This window comes from Bufo gargarizans, chromosome 6 (assembly GCF_014858855.1).
Source record: "Bufo gargarizans isolate SCDJY-AF-19 chromosome 6, ASM1485885v1, whole genome shotgun sequence".
Taxonomy (NCBI): Eukaryota; Metazoa; Chordata; class Amphibia; order Anura; family Bufonidae; genus Bufo; species Bufo gargarizans.
In genome coordinates, this window is record NC_058085.1 from 31,101,360 (window position 1) to 31,121,323 (window position 19,964).

The 19,964-nt window shown below is 43.0% G+C and overlaps 1 protein-coding gene across 1 annotated transcript in view; it reads right to left on the reverse strand.

Annotated features, from left to right (window-relative positions):
• The window catches only part of LOC122941918 (zinc finger protein 184-like), a 104,629-nt gene that overhangs the window by 33,173 nt on the left and 51,492 nt on the right, over positions 1-19,964 (reverse strand). Inside the window, exons 4-7 of the mRNA XM_044299416.1 lie at positions 4,567-4,684; positions 4,394-4,491; positions 4,160-4,274; positions 1,085-2,057 (exon numbers count right to left, since the gene is read on the reverse strand). Coding sequence (XP_044155351.1) covers positions 1,085-2,057; positions 4,160-4,274; positions 4,394-4,491; positions 4,567-4,684 — 1,304 coding nt within the window. The remainder of the gene's footprint in view (positions 1-1,084; positions 2,058-4,159; positions 4,275-4,393; positions 4,492-4,566; positions 4,685-19,964) is intronic.

Sequence of the window (19,964 nt, forward strand, 5' to 3'; positions counted from 1 at the left end):
ATTCTTATTGAGAAAGCCAGTCGGATGGCTATCGAAATGCCTTCAAAAGAAAATACAAGTCCAGTGCCTCTCACTTACTACTACTGATATACCCCGACCTGGAGAAATAAGAACCTTGCAATGTTTTTGTGGTATTTTTGTTGCGCAATATAACTATATTATCTTTATTCTACAGGTGATAGATTGTAGTAGTACCAAATTATTATTATTTTTATGTGAAATAGTGTTTTAAAATGCATACTTTTTAAGGCTACTTTCGAATCAGCATTTTGGCATTCCGGTTTTGAGATCCGGCAGAAGATCTCAAAGCCTGGCTAAAAGGGTTCCGTTTAGGGCCAATGTATTGTGAATGGGGTATGTTCTGTTCAGGATGCATCCTGTTCCGGCAGACACAAAACCGATGCAAATTGTGGTTTCGTGTCCAGTCATCGAAATGGAACAAACCAGATTGTCACTAAAAACCCATGTAAGCCAGTGGTGTCAGATTAATTTTTTGGGGGATCCTAAAATAAAAAAAAACGTATCAGTCACCCACTGACTTACATTTTTTTTAGTGACGGATCCGATTTGTTCCCTTTTGATATAATACAACGGAGTCATAACGGATCGGACGCATCCTGATGTGTTAAATGAAACTGAACCGTTCTGATCCAGTTTTGATTTCCTCTGCTGAATCTCAAAACTTGAAACCAAATCGCAGATGTGAAAGTAGCCTAATAAAAAAATAAAAAAAATTAAAAAATGTACGCATTTCATTTTTGGTTGGACTGTTTTATATAAAAGTTTATTAAACATAATTATACTTTACACTGAGGTTATGCCTCTGTAGATACAAATTTTAGGTCCCTGGCGGAAATCTTTCCTCTGTCAAACACTTTAGATGCTGCAGTCACTTTTTACTGTGACATTTAAGCGGTTAAACTGCTGGGACTTATCTGTAAAAGTATGCTGTAAAAGTACGGAGCTAGTCCTCTATTACGACACAGGTAGAATCTGGGCGCGAAAATGTGCTTCCTGTGTGAGTTCATCGATGCGCATTTACTGTGAACTTTAAAACTTTCCACATACGGTACATCAAAATGACTTCTCCCCTGTGTGACTCCTCTGATGAGCCACAAGACCTGCCTTAAGTCTATAACATTTCCCGCATTCGGAACATGAAAATGGCTTCTCCCCTGTGTGAATTCTCTTATGTCTATCAAGATCTGATTTTTGGTTAAAGCATTTCCCGCATTCTGAACATGGAAATGGCCTCAAGCCTATGTGATTTCTCTCATGTTTAACAAGAGTCGATTTCTCTTTGAAACATTTCCCACATTTTTGGCATGAAAATGGCTTCTCCCCTGTGTGAATTCTCTGATGTTTAACTAGAGTTGATTTTTGAGTAAAACTCTTCCCACATTCTGAACAGGAAAATGGCCTTGCCCCTGTGTGAATTATCTGATGTTTAACAAGAGTTGATTTTTGGGTAAAACATTTCCCACATTCCGAACAAGAGAATGGCTTCGCCCCTGAGTGAATTCTCTCATGTGTAATAAGGGCGGATCTTTCTGTAAAACTTCTTCCACATTCTGAACATAGAAAAGGCTTTGCTCCCGTGTGAATTCTCTGATGTTTAACAAGAATTGATACGACATTGAAACATTTACCACAGTATGAACATGAATATGGCTTCTCCCCCGTGTGAATTCTCTCATGTTTAATAAGAGCTGACCTATCTGTAAAACATTTCCCGCAGCCTGAACATGCATATGGTTTCTCCCCTGTGTGAATTCTCTTATGTACAACAAGAGATGATCTATGGGGAAAACCTTTTCCACATTCTGAACATAAAAATCGCTTCTCCCTTGTTTTTGCTTTTCTGTGGCTTTTATTTTGCTGTGATAAATCAGAAGATTGGACCTGTTTAAAAGGATCAAATGGGTGTTTGCTGTGAAGAACTAAGGGTATATCTGGGATAATGGCATCTTCTTTGTAAGTGTCCTCTGAGATACCACAATCTTCTGTTTTAAAGTCAGAAGATTTCAGATGTCCCTCTGAGCTCCTGGTACAGTTATCTGCCAAGAATAAAAATGTATTTATTATTTTGTATACGATAACCATAGAATTATATTAACCTCATAGCATCATGTACAGAGGATATTGAGAGGTTAAATATGATGCCAACTAGGGATTGACAGATATTGTTATTTTTTTAGAGCCGATACCGATATTCTGCGAACTTTCAGGCTGATAGCCGATAATTTATACCGATATTCTGTGCATTTTCATTTTTTAAAGAAAATAAGAAAATTAATGTTTAGCTTTTTTTGTAAATCTTTCTTTTTCATTTATACTTAACATTTTAGTGTTTGTGGTTTTTTTTACTTTTTTTTTTTTTTTTTTTACTATTAGCCCACTTAGGGGCTAGAACCCTTGTCCTATTCACCCTAATAGAGCTCTATTAGGGTGAATAGGACTTTACACTCTCCCACACTCTGTGCACACAACTGCAGGGAGCTGACTATGGCAGCCAGTGCTTCAGTAGCAACCTGGCTGCCATGGTAACCGATCGGAGCCCCAGGATTACAATGCTGGGGCTCCGATCAGAAGCTGCCACTGCGCCACTGATGTTTTCAATACTTAGGTTGGGGGGGGGGCGCACTGCACCACTGATGGTTTTAATACTGGGGATTGGGGGGGGCGCACTGTGCCACCAATGAAGATAAGTCGCCCATTAATTCAAATACAGGAGGCGGGTGCCGGTGACAGAATCATATAGCCGCACTCGACCTCTATGAGTCTCGGAGACTGCAACACTAAAGTATTGCAGAGGATGGTATCAACAATCCAATGGCTGCATATTAAAATCTGTTAGGGGAAAGTAAAATTCAAATATATAAAAATGACAGGGCTGAAAATTCAAATCACCCCCCTTTCCACAAAAAAACAATAAAGAACGACTGCTATGTATTCAGCATAGTGTTTGACATAACAGAAAAAAATTTAAACACTCAAATCGTCATTTTTTGGGTCATCTTGCCCCTAGAACAAATTAGCATGGTTTCCTTCAGAATGCTAACAATTTTTGAAAAGTATATCACATTGATTTATACATTGATCTATATCATCCATTTTTTTCATGGAGTTTAACTGCTGGGCCAATCAGGTCCCTGGCTTGGTCTCAATCTCAAAGCTAGGTGGTGGATTTAAGTCAGGCACTGACTGTCAGTGCCTGTCATTTATGGTTTTCTGGCTCCTGATATCTGCAAAAAAAACAGTGCTGCATTTCTGTTGGACCTTCCTGTGTGTTGACCTTGGCTTGTTTCAGGATTTGCTTCTCATCTAACTGATTAGGTTTCTTCTGATTCTACTGGCTTTGACTCCTCAGCTTGTTTCTGGAATAAACCCTTGTCTTTTGTTTTGCTTTTACTCTTCTGCTACTTGCGAGCTCACACCTGTTTTCTACTGCCTTACTCCAAAGACATAACATGGGGCCTGAGTGGCCAAGTTCAACTGTCCTCACAGGGAGCTCCGGTGATCTACTAACTAGTGTGGTGAAGAAAGATAGGAAGCAGATTTAGAGTTTGCTAGTGGCGGTCCCAGAGGGCGACCCTGTATTTCTTTGTTGAAGCTGCTCAGATTCTTACCCTGGTCCATTTCCCCTGCCTCTATTCACATCATCTGCGTCAATTTAAAGAAATGACTGCACAGTGCTTGCCGCCTAAACATATGCCACCGCTTGACAGATTCCATTGTCATCAAATAAATTATATTGACTTTACCTGTGAGGGTCTCTAAATGTTATCGTTAATCGGTGTATGACTCCATGTTCTGTATTCTGGTTGCACACAGTAACATGACTAACAGGAGCTAATCGATCCTTAGTCACAAAATTATTTTCTCATTAGTACTGACAGCAATTGTTGTAGAAATAGGCCTCATTCATATTTCATGTCCATTGCTGTACATCCACATTTAAAAGCTTATCACGAGTTATTGCCTACAATGGTATCACATTCTCCCCCTTTTTTAATTTGTATTTTGGCTGGATGGGTAAATATAAAGCTAAAAAAACTGACTGAAGACAGAGCCTAAAAATTTAATGTAAGGTTGTTCTATCAAGTTAATGAGTAGAATCCCTGAGTCTTCATTGCTTAATTTAGTGGTTACTACTCACCTGGGCGGTTATCTGTAGGAATGTCCTCTATACTCTGCTCATCACCCTTCACATATGTCTCTGTATCCTTAATCATTTTCAGATCTTTATCTGGATCCAAAACCTGAAACAAATACTGTAAATGAAGACGGTTGGAGGAGTCATGTGGGATGTTTGAGAAGGATAGAACAAGACTGAACACAAGATCTTCTACAGATCATAGAGAACATTTCATGAGACCTTATCTCCGTCTACCTGATCATCCTGTGGGACATTGTGATGTTGTTCTGAACCATGCTGTGGAACAAGAGGACTGTGCCGCCTCTCCTGTGTTTTTCTCTTACCGGACCTAACTGTAGAAAACATCCAGTGACTGAATTAATTCACCAAATAATGAGAGGACGTGTGTATTTAGTCATGTCTATTACCTGATGATGTGAGAGGCCGGTGATCCCCCATCATGACGTCCTTGTACAGATCTTTGTTTCCTTCTAAACATTTTGACTCTTCCATGGAGAAATAGACTCCATGGCACCTTATAGGAACCTAAGAACATGATACAGTCATCACCCAGATCCCTTCATAGTGTTACTGTATAATGTCCCAGCATTCCCAGCAGTGTCACCTCTCCAGTCAGCAGCTCAATGATCTTGTTGGTGAGTTCTAGGATCTTCTCTTCATTGACTTCTTCTTGGGAATGAAGTGGAGGCCCTGTGACTAGGCTGAGGGTTCTTCCCCATCCTTCAGACACAGTGGCCTGACTGTGCTCACTCAAGGACTTCTTCCCTACAGTGTATTCCTGGTTATTAAGAGAGACACAGTAAAAAATATCACTACATACATTTCCAGAGTCCATCACCTCTCCAGTCATGTCCATCTGTTAGTAACATAGATAAGATGATGTAATGTAACATCATCAGAACCTCTCACCTCTCCAGTAAGCCGATATAGTATCTCCAGGGTGAGATTTAATATAGTCTCTGCTATCTTGACCCTGTCTCTATTCATCCTTGATGGGTCAATCAGGAGAATGATCTTATATAGAAGATATCCACTGAGCAGATCTTATATCGTAGAAACCTGAATGGAAAGAAGATGAACCAATTTGAAATGATGCAAAATGCCATGTAAAACAAACAACTCTCTTTTTGTATGGATTGGAAGAGGAGTTGAATAGCTCATCAAGTTCCGCTATGTTCCTTTATGAGATAACAACATGTTGCACCTTCACGTCACTTCTATAATCAATCATGAACCACGGTGTTAATACCAGTATTGAGTAGTCAACTGGTAGATCACTTCATAAATCTAAAGCTCAGTCAGGAATTTCCTGTCCTTAGGATTTCAATAGTTATAAACAAATACAGATCTTCTTGAACCTTTTTAGCAATATGGAGGACTGAAGATGCAAACAGCAGCAGCTTTTATACCATCAATGAAACATGGTAGTGGTCCATTTGTATACATGTTACTGCTCCACAATAATTCCACTCAACAATCCAAACATCCAAAAATTGTCCCTAATCCTAAAGATGGTGTAAACTATACAGAATATGCTAAATATATGCAAGATTTATCACAGGGGCTCAGGCTGTATGATAAATGTGGTGCTTGGATAGACACTTTTTTCTGACTCTATAGCAACTATTGGTTGGTGTCCTTTTTATGCAAGAATTGGCACAAAATCTTAGTCCATGAAGCTTTGCCCACTTTCCACTAGGCCCCACCCCTTGTTGAGCATGTCGGTAAAAAGAAACGCAAGATGTGCCCATTTGCGCCACTTTTTTGGATATAATTTTTTTTACACATTTGTAAATAAGGGCCATCGATTTCTAAACTTTGTAAAACATTTATTGTATTTATTTACTATTGTGAGAGTTTTTCTTTGGACTGTCCCATATGTCAAGAGGAGCTCCCCAATACATACAGTCAGGTCCATAAATATTGGGACATGGACACAATTGTAAAATTTTTGGCTCTATAAACCGCCACAATAGATTTGAAATGAAACAAACAAGATGTGCTTTAACTGCAGACTGTCAGCTTTAATTTGAGGGTATTTACATCTAAATCAGGTGAACGGAGTAGGAATTACAACAGTTTGCATATGTGCCTCCCACTTGTTAAAGGTATCAAAAGTAATTGGACAGAATAATAATCATAAATCAAACTTTCACTTTTTAATACTTGGTTGCAAATCCTTTGCAGTCAATTAGAGCCTGAAGTTTGGAATGCGTAGACATCACCAGACGCTGGGTTTCATCCCTGGTGATGCTCTGCCAGGCCTCTACTGCAACTGTCTTCAGTTCCTGCTTGTTCTTGGGGCTCCCTTCAGCAAGTGAAATGCATGCTCAATCGGATTTAGGTCCGGTGATTGACTTGGCCATTGCATAACATTCCACTTATTTCCCTTATAAAACTCTTTGATTGCCTTTGCAGTATGCTTTGGGTCATTGTCCATCTGCACTGTGAAGCGCCGTCCAAAGAGTTCTGAAGCATTTGGCTGAATATGAGCAGATAATATTGCCCGAAACACTTCAGAATTAATCCTGCTGCTTTTGTCAGCAGTCACATCATCAATACAAGATAACCAATTCCATTGGCAGTCATACATGCCTACGCCATGACACTACCACCACGATGCTTCACTGATGAGGTGGTATGCTTAGGATCATGAGCAGTTCCTTTCCTGCTCCATACTCTTCTCTTCCCATCACTCTGGTACAAGTTAATCTTGGTCTCATCTGTCCATAGGATGTTTTTCCAGAACTGTGAAGGCTTTTTTAGATGTCGTTTGGCAAACTCTAATCGGGCCTTCCTGTTTTTGAGGCTCACCGATGGTTTACATCTTGTGCTGAACCCTCTGTATTCACTCTGGTGAAGTCTTCTCTTTATTGTTGACTTTAACACACATACACCTACCTCCTGGAGAGTGTTCTTGATCTGGCCAACTGTTGTGAAGGGTGTTTTCTTAACCAGGGAAAGAATTCAGCGGTCATCCACCACAGTTGTTTTCCGTGGTCTTCCGGGTCTTTTGGTGTTGCTGAGCTCACCGGTCCGTTCCTTCTTTTTAAGGCAATGCCTAATGTTTTTGCTATCTCTGTGATGTTTTTTTTTTTTTTCAGCCTAATGATGGCTTGCTTCACTGATAGTGACAGCTCTTTGGATCTCATCTTGAGAGTTGACAGCAACAGATTCCAAATGCAAATAGCACACTTGAAATGAACTCTGGACCTTTTATCTGCTCATTGTAATTGGAATAATGAGGGAATAACACACACCTGGCCATGGAACAGCTGAGAAGCCAATTGTCCCATTACTTTTGGTCCCTTAACAAGTGGGAGGCACATATGCAAACTGTTGTAATTCCTGCACCGTTCACCTGATTTGGATGTAAATACCCTCAAATTAAAGCTGACAGTCTGCAGTTAAAGCAGTTCGTTTCATTTCAAATCCTTTGTGGTGGTGTATAGAGCCGAAAATGTTAGAATTGTGTCGATCTCCCAATATTTATGGACCTGACTGTAAGTTGGTTCAGCTTCACTACAACTCTATTATCCTTTATTTCTTGAACCCAACCACAGGAACCACAAAAAAGCATCTTAAATGTGGAAAAATGATTTGAGTATAGCTAGCAGTAGAAGAAGGTAACATTTTAACTAACTAACTTGGTCCGCTTTATGACTTTTCACTACAGTTAACAGATAACAGTTCTAAACTATACCACATTCCTAAATTTATTATTTTAGAATGAAGACACACAAGCAATTTTCTGGATTATTCTGTGTCCATCCCAGTGTGGGTTATAGGGTATAAATACTTCCTACATGTCACAAACAGTAAACACTAGATAAGATGTCTTTTGAACTTGCTACCTTATCTCTTTTTTATCCACTATCTTGGGGACTAACACATAACAAAAGCTTACCAAGATTCGAACTAAGCTATTTAAACGTTTCTTTACTTTATATAACTGCTGTTGTATCTATATATGTATTTTAGTACTGCTATTATTCGGTAAATCACTTATTCACTTAGCCATTGTTTAAGCCTATTTATTCCCGTATCCCAGAATCCATGGGGGAGGATGAAAGAAGCTTCAGGGGAAGTCCTCTCATTGGCAGGTCAGGCTTATTAATATCAAGTAAATAAACAAACTATTAAAGGGGTTCTGCAGTTTGTTTAAACTGATGATCTACCCTCCTGGAGCACCACTGCCTTCTCAAACAGCTGATCGGCAGGGGTCCCGGGTGTCGAGCCCCCGCCGATCAGATGTTGATGATGTATCGAGAGAGTAGATCATCAGTTTAAACAAACTGCACAACCCCTTTAAAAATTAGAAGAACGGCCAAATTAATCTATGATGTTTATAGCTACGCACAGAGATGGACCTGTGTTCCTGTGGGACAGAATAAAATAATCTGCATAAAAATCTAAAAAAAAGAGTAAATGTGACGCACTAGACTGGCTATTGACCCAAGAGGTGCACACAGTCGAGTGGACTCTCCCAGTCCACTCAAAAAGAGAAATATAATAGAACAAAGATAACTGGGAACTCTCAGGATATCTGGACCATTTGAAATTTATTAACATATAATAGCATGAATAACTGTACTTACTGACAATGATGATATTAAAATGTAATATAAAATACCTATCCGCTACACCATAAAACACAACATGCAGTAATACAATATGACAAATGGAAAATGGTATACTAAAATATAAAAAATACTAAAATTCGAGGAATAAAATAGAATATTCAATAATAACTCGTATGAATATTCGGCAAATATTCGTATGGGAAAGTCTTGTATTTAAAAGGTTGCGATAAACCAATGTCCTTTATGTACGTCCCTTTCGATATATATCAGGGATATCCGAAAATAAGCAAAGGCCCAATGCGCAATCAAAGATCAAACTCAAGCGGCGCCCCGCTAATAGCATCCACCAGCAGCGTCCCACTGGAATAATAATGCAGTTTTTAAATAGCTGGATAATAATCGCTGGATAAAATCGAATAGTCTTACCGTCTCCTTTGATAAGTCGACAAAGATTCAGTTATGGTCCTCTAAGTTTGCAGACCAATATTTCGTAATAAACTCCCACACCGGCAATTGATTGGCACATGTAGTCAGGCCTTCACCATGGAATCAGGCCTTGCATGTTCTTTTCCAAGTATGCCTTTCGCGTGACAAATGGTTCTTTCTTTGCGACTCTCCAGTCAAATCTCCAGCTTCCCAAGTGGTCCAAATGTTGGGGTCCTGTCTAGGCTAGATGCGTTTCGGGGTTTAGCAGTACCCCTTCCTCAGTAGCTGTCAGTCCCCCAAACAATTCCTTTCTTATATAGTGGAAAAGCTATTCCAAAAATCTGGATAAGATGTTCCAAAAACCTGGAGTGGATCGATTTTTAATCCACTCTATTTCATTGAGTCTATTCCCATTAAAATCCTTGCTATACCATATAAAATCATATTGCCAAATAACTTTTAATATATATAAAAACACACATATGCTACAATGGTCTTAAAACTTCTGTGAAGTACATAAAGGACATTGGTTTATCGCAACCTTTTAAATACAAGACTTTCCCATACGAATATTTGCCGAATATAGAGTTATTGTTGAATATTCTATTTTATTCCTCAAATTTTTGTATTTTATTATACCATTTTCCATTTGTCATATTGTATTACTGCATGTTGTGTTTTATGGTGTAGCGGATAGGTATTTTATATTACATTTTAATATTATCATTGTCAGTAAGTAGTTATTCATGCTATTATATGTTAATACATTTCAAATGGTCCAGATATCCTGAGAGTGCCCAGTTATCTCTGCATATAGATCTAGCTTCAAAGTGCCCCTCTGATGGACAGACCAAGAACATACAGGGAGATATGCAGGCAAAGTGCCAATATTTTCGACAGTCATGGTTAATAGTGCATCTATGCAAGGGATCACTCTTAGTTCCCCTGTGAAGTTTGAATCTGCATAACAAGCAAATGTTTATCACCTTTGCATCTGGAGAATTAGTAGCTGTACTCGCTTGTAACAACTTGAACCTGTCGGATCCGTGCTGCCACTAGTGCATGCGTGCCGCCGGACTACCGCTCCAGCCCCATTGACTATAATGGGGGCGGGCTGGAGTTCCGGTGCCAGCACGGAAACCATGCTGAGAGGTGGCCAGAATAAAAGTACAACATGTAGTACTTTTATTTTGGCCGCCTCTCAGCATGTTTACCGTGCTGCTGTCGAAACTCTGGCCCACCCCCATTATAGACAAAGGGGCAGGGGCGGTAGCCCGGGGCACGCGTGCACTAGCGGCAGCATGGATCCGACAGGCTGTTCACCCGCCGGAACAGCCTGCCAGAGTTCCTTGCCGCTAGTGGCAAAGTACCCTTAGTAACTCAGGTGTGTATAAAGAAGCAAAAAATGCTGGAAAGTATCAGAGATGGATAGTATAGAGAAGGTCATGGATCGCTAAAATAGTTGGTGCATTGGAGATGCTGATCAAACTGCTCCAGACAAAAAAAAATACATATAATTATAATTAAAAAAGACTTAGAGGAGAAGATGAGACAGTAGTGAGACAGCTCTACATACAGCATACTTCCTGCCAGAACTAGGAAACATATAGGAGTCTACATCAACACATACCTCTTCCATCCATTGACATCTCCTGTCATGTAGACGTTCTCTTTCCTCTTCTCCTTTGTTTGACCCAGACCACCATGACAGATTCTTTCAGCCGCATCGAGGCTCTGCAGAGTTTGTTAAAAACATGTTAGATTTCTTAATTTTTTTAGAAGTCTCCCCACATTTTCAACACAACCTCCCCACCCTGGTTTCCCAACAATGTCATCCTGCTGTCCTTCCCAGCCCTTTGCCCACTGTGCTCCCAAATGCCCCTGCTGATAAAAATTGTGACCCCAGTAGACAGTGTCCCTATAGTACCTCCAGCAATTATAATGCCCCCTAGAGTGCCCTTCCCCAGTAATAATCATGTCTGCTAAAATGCCCCCAGTAATAATAATAATAATAAAACCCTATATTGTTCTCCTAGTAGTAATGCCTGTATAGTGTCCCCAAAAATACTGTCCCCTATTATGTCCCTGTAATAGAAATGCCCCTACAGTGCCTCCAGCATTAATATCTCCTATTTTACCCTAGGTAAAAATGCCACTGTAGTGCCCCCTAAATGTCCCCTATAGTGCCCCTAGTAGTAATGTCCATTTACATAAAATTCCGCTATAGTGCCCCAGGATTAAAATGCCCCACATTGCATCCAGTAATGCCCCATTAAAAAATGCCCTGGTAATGCCCCCTATAGGGCCTCAGTGTTAAAAGTCCCCAGTGCCACCAGTAATGGCCCTTATACTGTCCCCAGTATTAAAAATTCCTCTAGAGTGCCCCAATTATGCTGCCAGTTATGTCTCCCACAGTGCACCCCAGTATTAATGTCCCCAACAGTTCCCTACCAGTAGTAATGTCCCCCAAAGTACCCCTCCAGTAGTAATGTCCCCCACAGCGTCCCTCCAATAGTAACGTTCCTCACAGCGCCCCCCCAGTAGTAACGTCCCTCAAGTAGTAACATCCCCCACAGCGTCTCTCCTGTAGTAATGTCCCTCATAGTGCTCCCATTGAGTAATGCTCCAAAGTGCCCCTTCAGTATTATGTCCCCAATGCCCCCTGCAGCGTTATCCTTCCTGTTAGTAAAGGCCCCCAAGTTGGCAGTGAAAAAAAAACAACTAATACTCACCTGTATCCCACATTCGCCGGTGTTCACGATGCAGGCCACAACCTCTTCTGGTCTACGGCCACATCACTTCACTGTGTCCCGGCGCAGGCAGGCGTGATGACGTCATCACGCATGCCTGAGCGAGTATTTACTACCTTATAGGCTTCAGGCCTTCTAAGCCTGAAGCCTATGAGGGTGATCGGCAGCAGGGCAGAGAACTATCATCTCCTGTGCCCCGCCGCAGTATTAAACTGCAGAGCTGCAGCGGCGGGTCTAGTAGCATATGGTGACAAGACTAAAGTTGCATTGGTGACCATTTTTGTCGCCATAGGGAGCCCTTGATCATATGTGTTAAAAATGAGCTGGGTTGTTTGTTTAACCCCCCAAAAAATCATCCTGCATTTGGCTTTGAAGTCCAGAAGTTTATTACCTTTGTAGGCATCTCCAGGCATCCAGATTACATTGGTTACGGTCATTGACATATTCCTTTATGCTGGAAAATCACCAGATCCCTGTTGGATGCTATTATAGTCAATGAGGATGTGGCGGTGCATGGTGCTGTCCGGGTATGCCAGATACGGTTCTGAGAGCATATGTAAATGTAACCTAAAACAGACTCCTCTGTCCCAGGTGCCCTTCCTTCATACAACCTGTCCAGTGTGATGTCTGTGACCATGGTAAATTCATTGATTAATAAGGGTTACCTACCCCACCTCCTTGTTTAGTCATTTTGGCGTGGGTGGAATATTCCACACCGTTGTATTTGTGGTACGGTACCATTATGTAATGCACTGCAGTCAGCATCAACATTTGTGACCTTGGTTTTTATATGTACGTTTCTTCTGCTCCGTATTGTACTCCCCATATAATGGTTACTCACGGATGTTTTTGCCTATCACAGCTTGATAAAGGGCAGCTCTGCTCCAAAATGTCGCTGCTTTACTGTGTTTAGTGTAACTGGATATAATAAACTGTGGCGGTCATAAAACCCCTCGAATTTATGTAGAAGCGCCGGCCTCTACGTAACTTTCGGCACATCCAGCACCTATCTAAATCTATGTCGGCTTCTTTGTCTTACATATACATCATTTTTTACACTTAAAACAGGCGTAGAAAATTATAAATGAGACGGGCCAGCCGGCCTGCCCCTTCCTTGCCCACAACATGCCTACTTTTTTTAGATCCGGCGTGAGCAGTTACAGATAGTTAGTAAATGACTCCCTTTATTCACATCGAAATATTACCCTTGGAGTGGCGTTCCTTACTCTCTAAAGACTTTATGGTACTGGTGATTCGTGACAGTGGACACCTGATGGACGGGCACCAACATTTATTCCTTCAACTACTGGGTGTGCAACTTCTAGTTACTGCCGGTACACTCTCAGGTAGTGGCGCATGAACAGTCCCTGCTCTGGTATTGGAAGCAGAACTTTTGCTTGTGCCAGAATAATGGCGCAGATGCGACATTGTCAGGGCCAAGTGAGTTCTCCAGCCCTAGTGGGACGGTTGAGCTTCTTCAGCAGCAAGGACAACCTTTTACAGACGAAAAGCTCTATTTCATGAACGGCTCGATTCCTTAAAGGGGTTTTGCCACTGCGCATGCGCAGCCACACTCCATTCATTTCCATGGGACCGCCGAAAATAACCAAGCCAGCTAGGCTATTTCTGTTGGCTCCATAGAAATGAATGGGAGTGGGGGCGGCGCATGTCCGGTGCGCTCCCATTTACATGTACGGGAGGAGCGGCGAGCAGCGCTTGGTGGTGGCCGGACCTTGGGAAACCAGGGGGCCTCCAGCCACAGCTCTCTACGCTCCGTTCTCCTTGTAGGTGCGGGTCCCAGAAGTGGGACCCGCACCTTTCAGACAATAGCGATATCCCCCATTGTATGTGATGGCGAAACCCCTTTAATCGCTTCCAGAGATTATTACTATGATGTAACAGACAAATATCCCATGGAAAATATATACAGTGGCTCAGTGGTTAGCACACTACAAAGACAGTAAGCGATGAGAATGGGGCAGATTTACTAAACCTGTACATGACGTTACCCTAGACCTGCACCAGATTTATCACAGCGGCTCAGGCTGGACGGTGCAGGCACTACTGGTTGTCATACTTTGTGACATCTGTATGGAAGAAAGGCACAATTTTGGTGCAAATTGGTGCATCTTAGGTCCCGCCCATTTATCACAAAGCCACGCCCACATGGCCAAGCTAGGAGCGGAGGATTGCTCTAAAACTAGATGTGGCAATTTTCACCAAAAATGTTCCAGTTGGTGTCAAAGCTTGGTACGGTTTACAATAGCGCTTAGGTGCACTGCGATTAGTGGACGTGGAGCCCGGCTCCAGGATTATGTGGCCGCTTATAGTATTCTGTCAAACAGTACAGAAATAATTCTGCCATAAAGCACATACATAACTGCTGCATAAGCCAGCATACGGCATTTAAAATTAGGGAATCAACCGATTATCGGTTTTACCGATATTATCGGCCGATATTCAGTATTTTGGCCGTTATCGTATCAGCATCTATTTTGCCTATATACTGATAACGTATGGGGAACAAGGATCGCGCTGCTGACAGCGCTCTCCGTGTTCCCTCAGCAGCAGCACAGGGGAGAAGGAGCAGTGTCTCCCTTCCCCCTGTGCTGCTGCTGCCACCAATGGGAGGGCAGGGGACAAGAGGAAGGGAGGGGCTGTGGTCACTGCGCCACCAATGAAGATACCTCTATGTGATTCTGCAGCCAGCTCCCGCCTCCTGTATATGAATTAATGAGAGAGGTATCTTCATTGGTGGCGCAGTGCGCCCCCCCCCCCAGTATTAATCATTGGTGGCAGTGGCCACAGGGTCCCCGCTCCCCTCCTCCTCAGTGGCAGTTCTGATCGGAGCCCCAGCAGTGTAATCCTGGGGCTCCGATCGGTTACCATGGCAGCCAGGACGCCACTGAAGCCCTGGCTGCTATAGTAAGCTCCATGCTGCTGTGTGCACAAAGCACAGAGCAGCAGGGAGAGTGTGAGCTCCTATTCACCCTGATAGAGCTCTATCAGGGTGAATAGGACAAGGGTTCTAGTCCCTAAGGGGGCTCAAAGTTACTAAAAAAAATGACAGAATATCAGTATCGGCTCTAAAAAATTAATATCCGTCGAACCCTATTTAAAATCTACTACTGGTTCATATATATAAATGCAACCATATAGTATCAGATCCAGTATGTACGAGTAAATATTACTCTCCCTTACTGTATATGAAGAACAATAATGTATCTGACAGCATAAAAGTAGTTCTGTCAGACTGTATTCAACACTGCTATATAACACCGCCAACACAGAACAGAAATCATTGTCCCTATAATTCTACCAAATAATACGTAAAACATTACCGCCATAGAAAAAATAATGGTTTTTAATATTAATTATTGGCTGCCAAAATGTATAGAAAAAAAAATACAAAAACTCTCCTTATAATAATTAGAACATGTGTCTCCATGCAGTACGGATATACTTCAGTGTGTAAAATGCTACCATACAATATATAAATGATACTTCCACACAATATATAAAATATTACCTCTATACAACAAATAATGCTGCTATACAGCAGTGAAATATTTGCCGCCATATATTAAAAACTGTCTCCATATATTATAAAAATAATTCTTCCATACAGTTTATAAAATACTAATATACAGCATGTGATGGTGGGATATGGTATGTTGTTTATCATTTTGTCACTGTTCATAATTTTACCGATTTTAGGAGTTTTGTCTTGTTGCTCTTCCATTCTGTGCATTCCCAGTGATGATTATATTATAGGAAGGTCTGATAACTGAGTCAGCTCAGTGACCATCGGCAGCCTGGCTGTTTTCATGCCTCTTGATGGACCCCTGCTGACATTTCCTGACTGTACATTTATGACCAGCTGCTCTCCAAATGCTGGAGATCACCCCCTGTGGTTCCTTGATCACTGAGGCACCATTTCCAGGTCTAGGGGGCCTGAAAACCATTAACCCTGTCTGCCTACCCCAGAGATATAAGGACAGCACCTGAGGAGGACAAAAGGCCAGCAAGATAGATCCTTTGTGGGACGCTGATGCTAGGGACAGCACACCAAAGAGAATTGGAGGAACCTTGCTTACCCTGGAACATACTGCCTCTACAGAGAAGCATCTGGAGCCGCACTGCCATATCAATCTCCAAGCTGGAGGAGTGTGGCCCTCATCTCCTGGGGTATTTATCCTGCTATTGGACTGTAGCCGTGTTCCTGGACTATTTTACCCGTTGTGTGGTGGAGTGTATTTATGGACCTTTCGGTTTGCATATAATAAAGGTCCTTGGGCTGATTTGGGGATACCGGAATAGGACCCTGTGACAACTGGTGGCAGCAGTCGGATAAACAGAGCACAGCCCAATGGAGAACCACCCACAGATTGAACACAGAAACTGGACCGTGTCCAGTCTACAGGAGAGAGCCAGAGATCTGGGCCTAAACTAACAGGGACTGACTAAGGAGGCCTTAATTGATCTACTGGTGGGTGCTAGCCAGACCACCCCCTCCCAGATGTCCAACGGACAAGCGTTGAAGACGGGGACTCCCACCCCTAAAAGCCAGTGGTTAGTGTGGTATGAAGAAGAGATGGCGGCTCTGGGCCCAGGAGGAGGCTGCTTGCCGAGCCCAGCGGAGACAAAAGGCAATGGCGCCCGAAAGAGGGGGAAACGTGACTTGGAGCGTTGTTAACTCAACGACCCAGGAACCTGTACGGATCACCCAGATGGACTTCAAGACGTTTGATGAGTTTTCCAGAAATGTGGAGGGGTTCTTCAAGGACTTTGAGCAACAGTGTGCCGTAAAGGAGCTGCCCCACTTTGGCTGGATGCGTTTGTAAGTTGGACTCCTGACCGGAAGTGTGGCCGAGGCTTACCGAACCCTGGATCCACCGGGATTATAACATTGTAAAACAGACTATCCTGGATTACCATGCTATCACCCCAGACTCATATCGGGGGCCAGTTCCGAGACCACCCACATGCACCACGGGGGGATCATTCAGGATGTATGCTCATAAGATGTCCCAGGCATGTCAGAGATGGCTGGAAGCGGAGGAAGCCTTTACTGTGGAAGATGTTGTACAGGCGCTCCTAACCGAACAATTTATTGACAAGTGCCCCTCCGAAATACGGGAATGGGTCCGGGAGCGCACACCGCACACCTTGGGTTGAGCTGCAGCTTTGGCCGATGAGGCTCTTACTATCCGACCGCAATGGAGGAAGCTTCTGGACCATAAACCACAGCCTCCAGTTATATCTGCCCCTCCACCCAGCAGAAGGACGATGACAACCCCACCACACAATCCTGAGCCCCAACCACTCCAACAACGACCTGGGGAATACACAAAATGGTAGAGCAACAAGACAACATCTCCTCCCTCAAATCTGTCTACCACTCTACCCATGCTCTCCACAGTGCTGCACCCCCTACATCTCTTCTCTCGTCTCTGTCTACCACCCTACCCGTGCTCTCCACAGTGCTGCACCTCCTACATCTCCTCATCGTCTCTGTCTATCACCCTACCCGTGCTCTCCACAGTGCTGCACCTCCTACATCTCCTCATCGTCTCTGTCTATCACCCTACCCGTGCTCTCCACAGTGCTGCACCTCCTACATCTCCTCATCGTCTCTGTCTACCACCATACCCGTGCTCTCCACAGTGCTGCACCCCCTATATCTTTTCCCTCATCTCTGTCTACCACCCTACTGATGCTCTCCACAGTGATGCACCTCCCTATATCTCCGTCTACCATCCTACCCATGCTCTCCACAGTGCTGCAGAAAGGGTTAAATATGATCTGATTCTGCAGAGCAGCATTGGAATGGAGGAGGGGATCACTGATTATTTGATATTTAACCCTATCTGCATCACCCCTTTTTAATTTAAAAAACAAAATTATTCCTCTGAAAAACCCTAACAATTAAAGGGAACTTGTCACCTCAAAAACGCATATAAAACCGCCAGCATTGGCTGATAGTAGCCCCCAGTCTGTTCATAATCATATGTTTGATCCGGTATTCTGATGCTCAATAGCCTAAAAAAGCAATATTTTAAGTGCCATCAGCGCTATCTTTCCGGTCAGCTCCAAGTCAAGGTAAGCACGCCCCCTAACCGTCCCCTCTCTTCTTAGATTGACAGCCTGAAGAGCGGCCAGGATCGCAGAAGTCTCACACATGCGCAGTGCGCCACTGAAAGACGGCCAACAGTGGCAGCCGGAGATGGGATCGCGTCTTACCAAGGAAGGCACCCCGCATCCGCGAGACTTCTGGCTGTCAATCAAAGAAGAGAGGGGACGGTTAGGGGGCGTGCTTACCTTGACTTGGAGCTGACCGGAAAGATAGCGCCGATGGCACTTGAAATATAGTTTTTTAGGCTATTGAGCATCAGAATACCGGATCAAACATATGATTATGAACAGACTGGGGGCTACTATAAGGCAATGCTGGCGGTTTTATGTGCGTTTTTGAGGTGACAGGTTCCCTTTAAATCCAATTAAAATGAAATGTTTTTAGCACAAAATACATAGTATTCAATAAAGAAATGATGAAAGGCGTCCACAGCCTCACTGATCCCCTCCCCAGTAATCCTGACAGACAATGGCGGGGACTGTACACATACCTCCACCTGCACCGCTGGACAATACACGTATGGGGGAGGAGAAGGAGAGTAGTGGGCTAAAGGACCTTTCATGATGTCATGACCATGTGACCATATGGGGGAGGAGTTAGACATCAGATTGTGCGGCAGGAGGGGTTAAAGGACCTTTCATGTTGTCACGGCCATGTGATCCTGTGTGGGAGGGGCCAGATTAGTTGAGGAGGTAAAGGACCTTTCATGATGTCACGGCCATGTGATTATTTGTGGGAGGAGTCATATTCTAGGTTAGGAGGTAAAGGACCTTTCATGATGTCACGGCAATGTGATCCTGTGTGGGAGGAGTCAGATTCTAGTTGAGGAGGTAAAAGACCTTCCATGTTGTCACGGCCATGTGATCATATGTGGGAGGGGTCAGATTCTAGTTGAGGAGGTAAAAGACCTTCCATGATGTCACGGCCATGTGATTATTTGTGGGAGGAGTCAGGCACCAGGGTGTACGGCTGGAGGAGTAAAAGGACCTTTCATGTTGTCACGGCCATGTGATCCTGTGTGGGAGGGGCCAGATTAGTTGAGGAGGTAAAGGACCTTTCATGATGTCACGGCCATGTGATTATTTGTGGGAGGAGTCATATTCTAGGTTAGGAGGTAAAGGACCTTTCATGATGTCACGGCAATGTGATCCTGTGTGGGAGGAGTCAGATTCTAGTTGAGGAGGTAAAAGACCTTCCATGTTGTCACGGCCATGTGATCATATGTGGGAGGGGTCAGATTCTAGTTGAGGAGGTAAAAGACCTTCCATGATGTCACGGCCATGTGATCTTGTGTGGGAGGAGTCAGATTCATGGTGGTTCTGCTGAAGGAGTTTTATGTGATTCCTTCATGAAGATGTCACAATGTCCTCCTCACTTGTCTCTCTTTACATATTTTGAAGTTGGAAGGTATATTGCACTGTACATTATACCAGGGCTGGTGCAAGGATTTTTGCCACCCTAGGCCAAAGCTAATTTTGCCCCCCCTGAATCCGCCCCTTTTAAAAAGTAAAGTAACAGTCCGGTATTTAAAAAAAAAAAAAAAACACTTTCAGAAAAGTTTCTCCTGGGATTCAAACTCACAACCTTTCACATCAGAGGCAAGGCATGTACCCACACAGCTATGAGAGCTATATAGCTAGTTACTTAAAAATAGAAATATAAGACTTCTACTGTAGATAATTTTGATACCTAGTGTACATCCATACACAGTGTACTGGGGCAGCTGTCAAGTAAGGCTGTGGACGCCGTGGAGGTATGTGTACAGTCCCCGCCATTGTCTGTCAGGATTACTGGGGAGGGGATCAGTAAGGCTGTGGACGCCTTTCATCATTTCTTTATTGAATACTATATATTTTGTGCTAAAAACATTTCATTTTAATTGGATTTAAAGGGAACCTGTCACCTTAAAA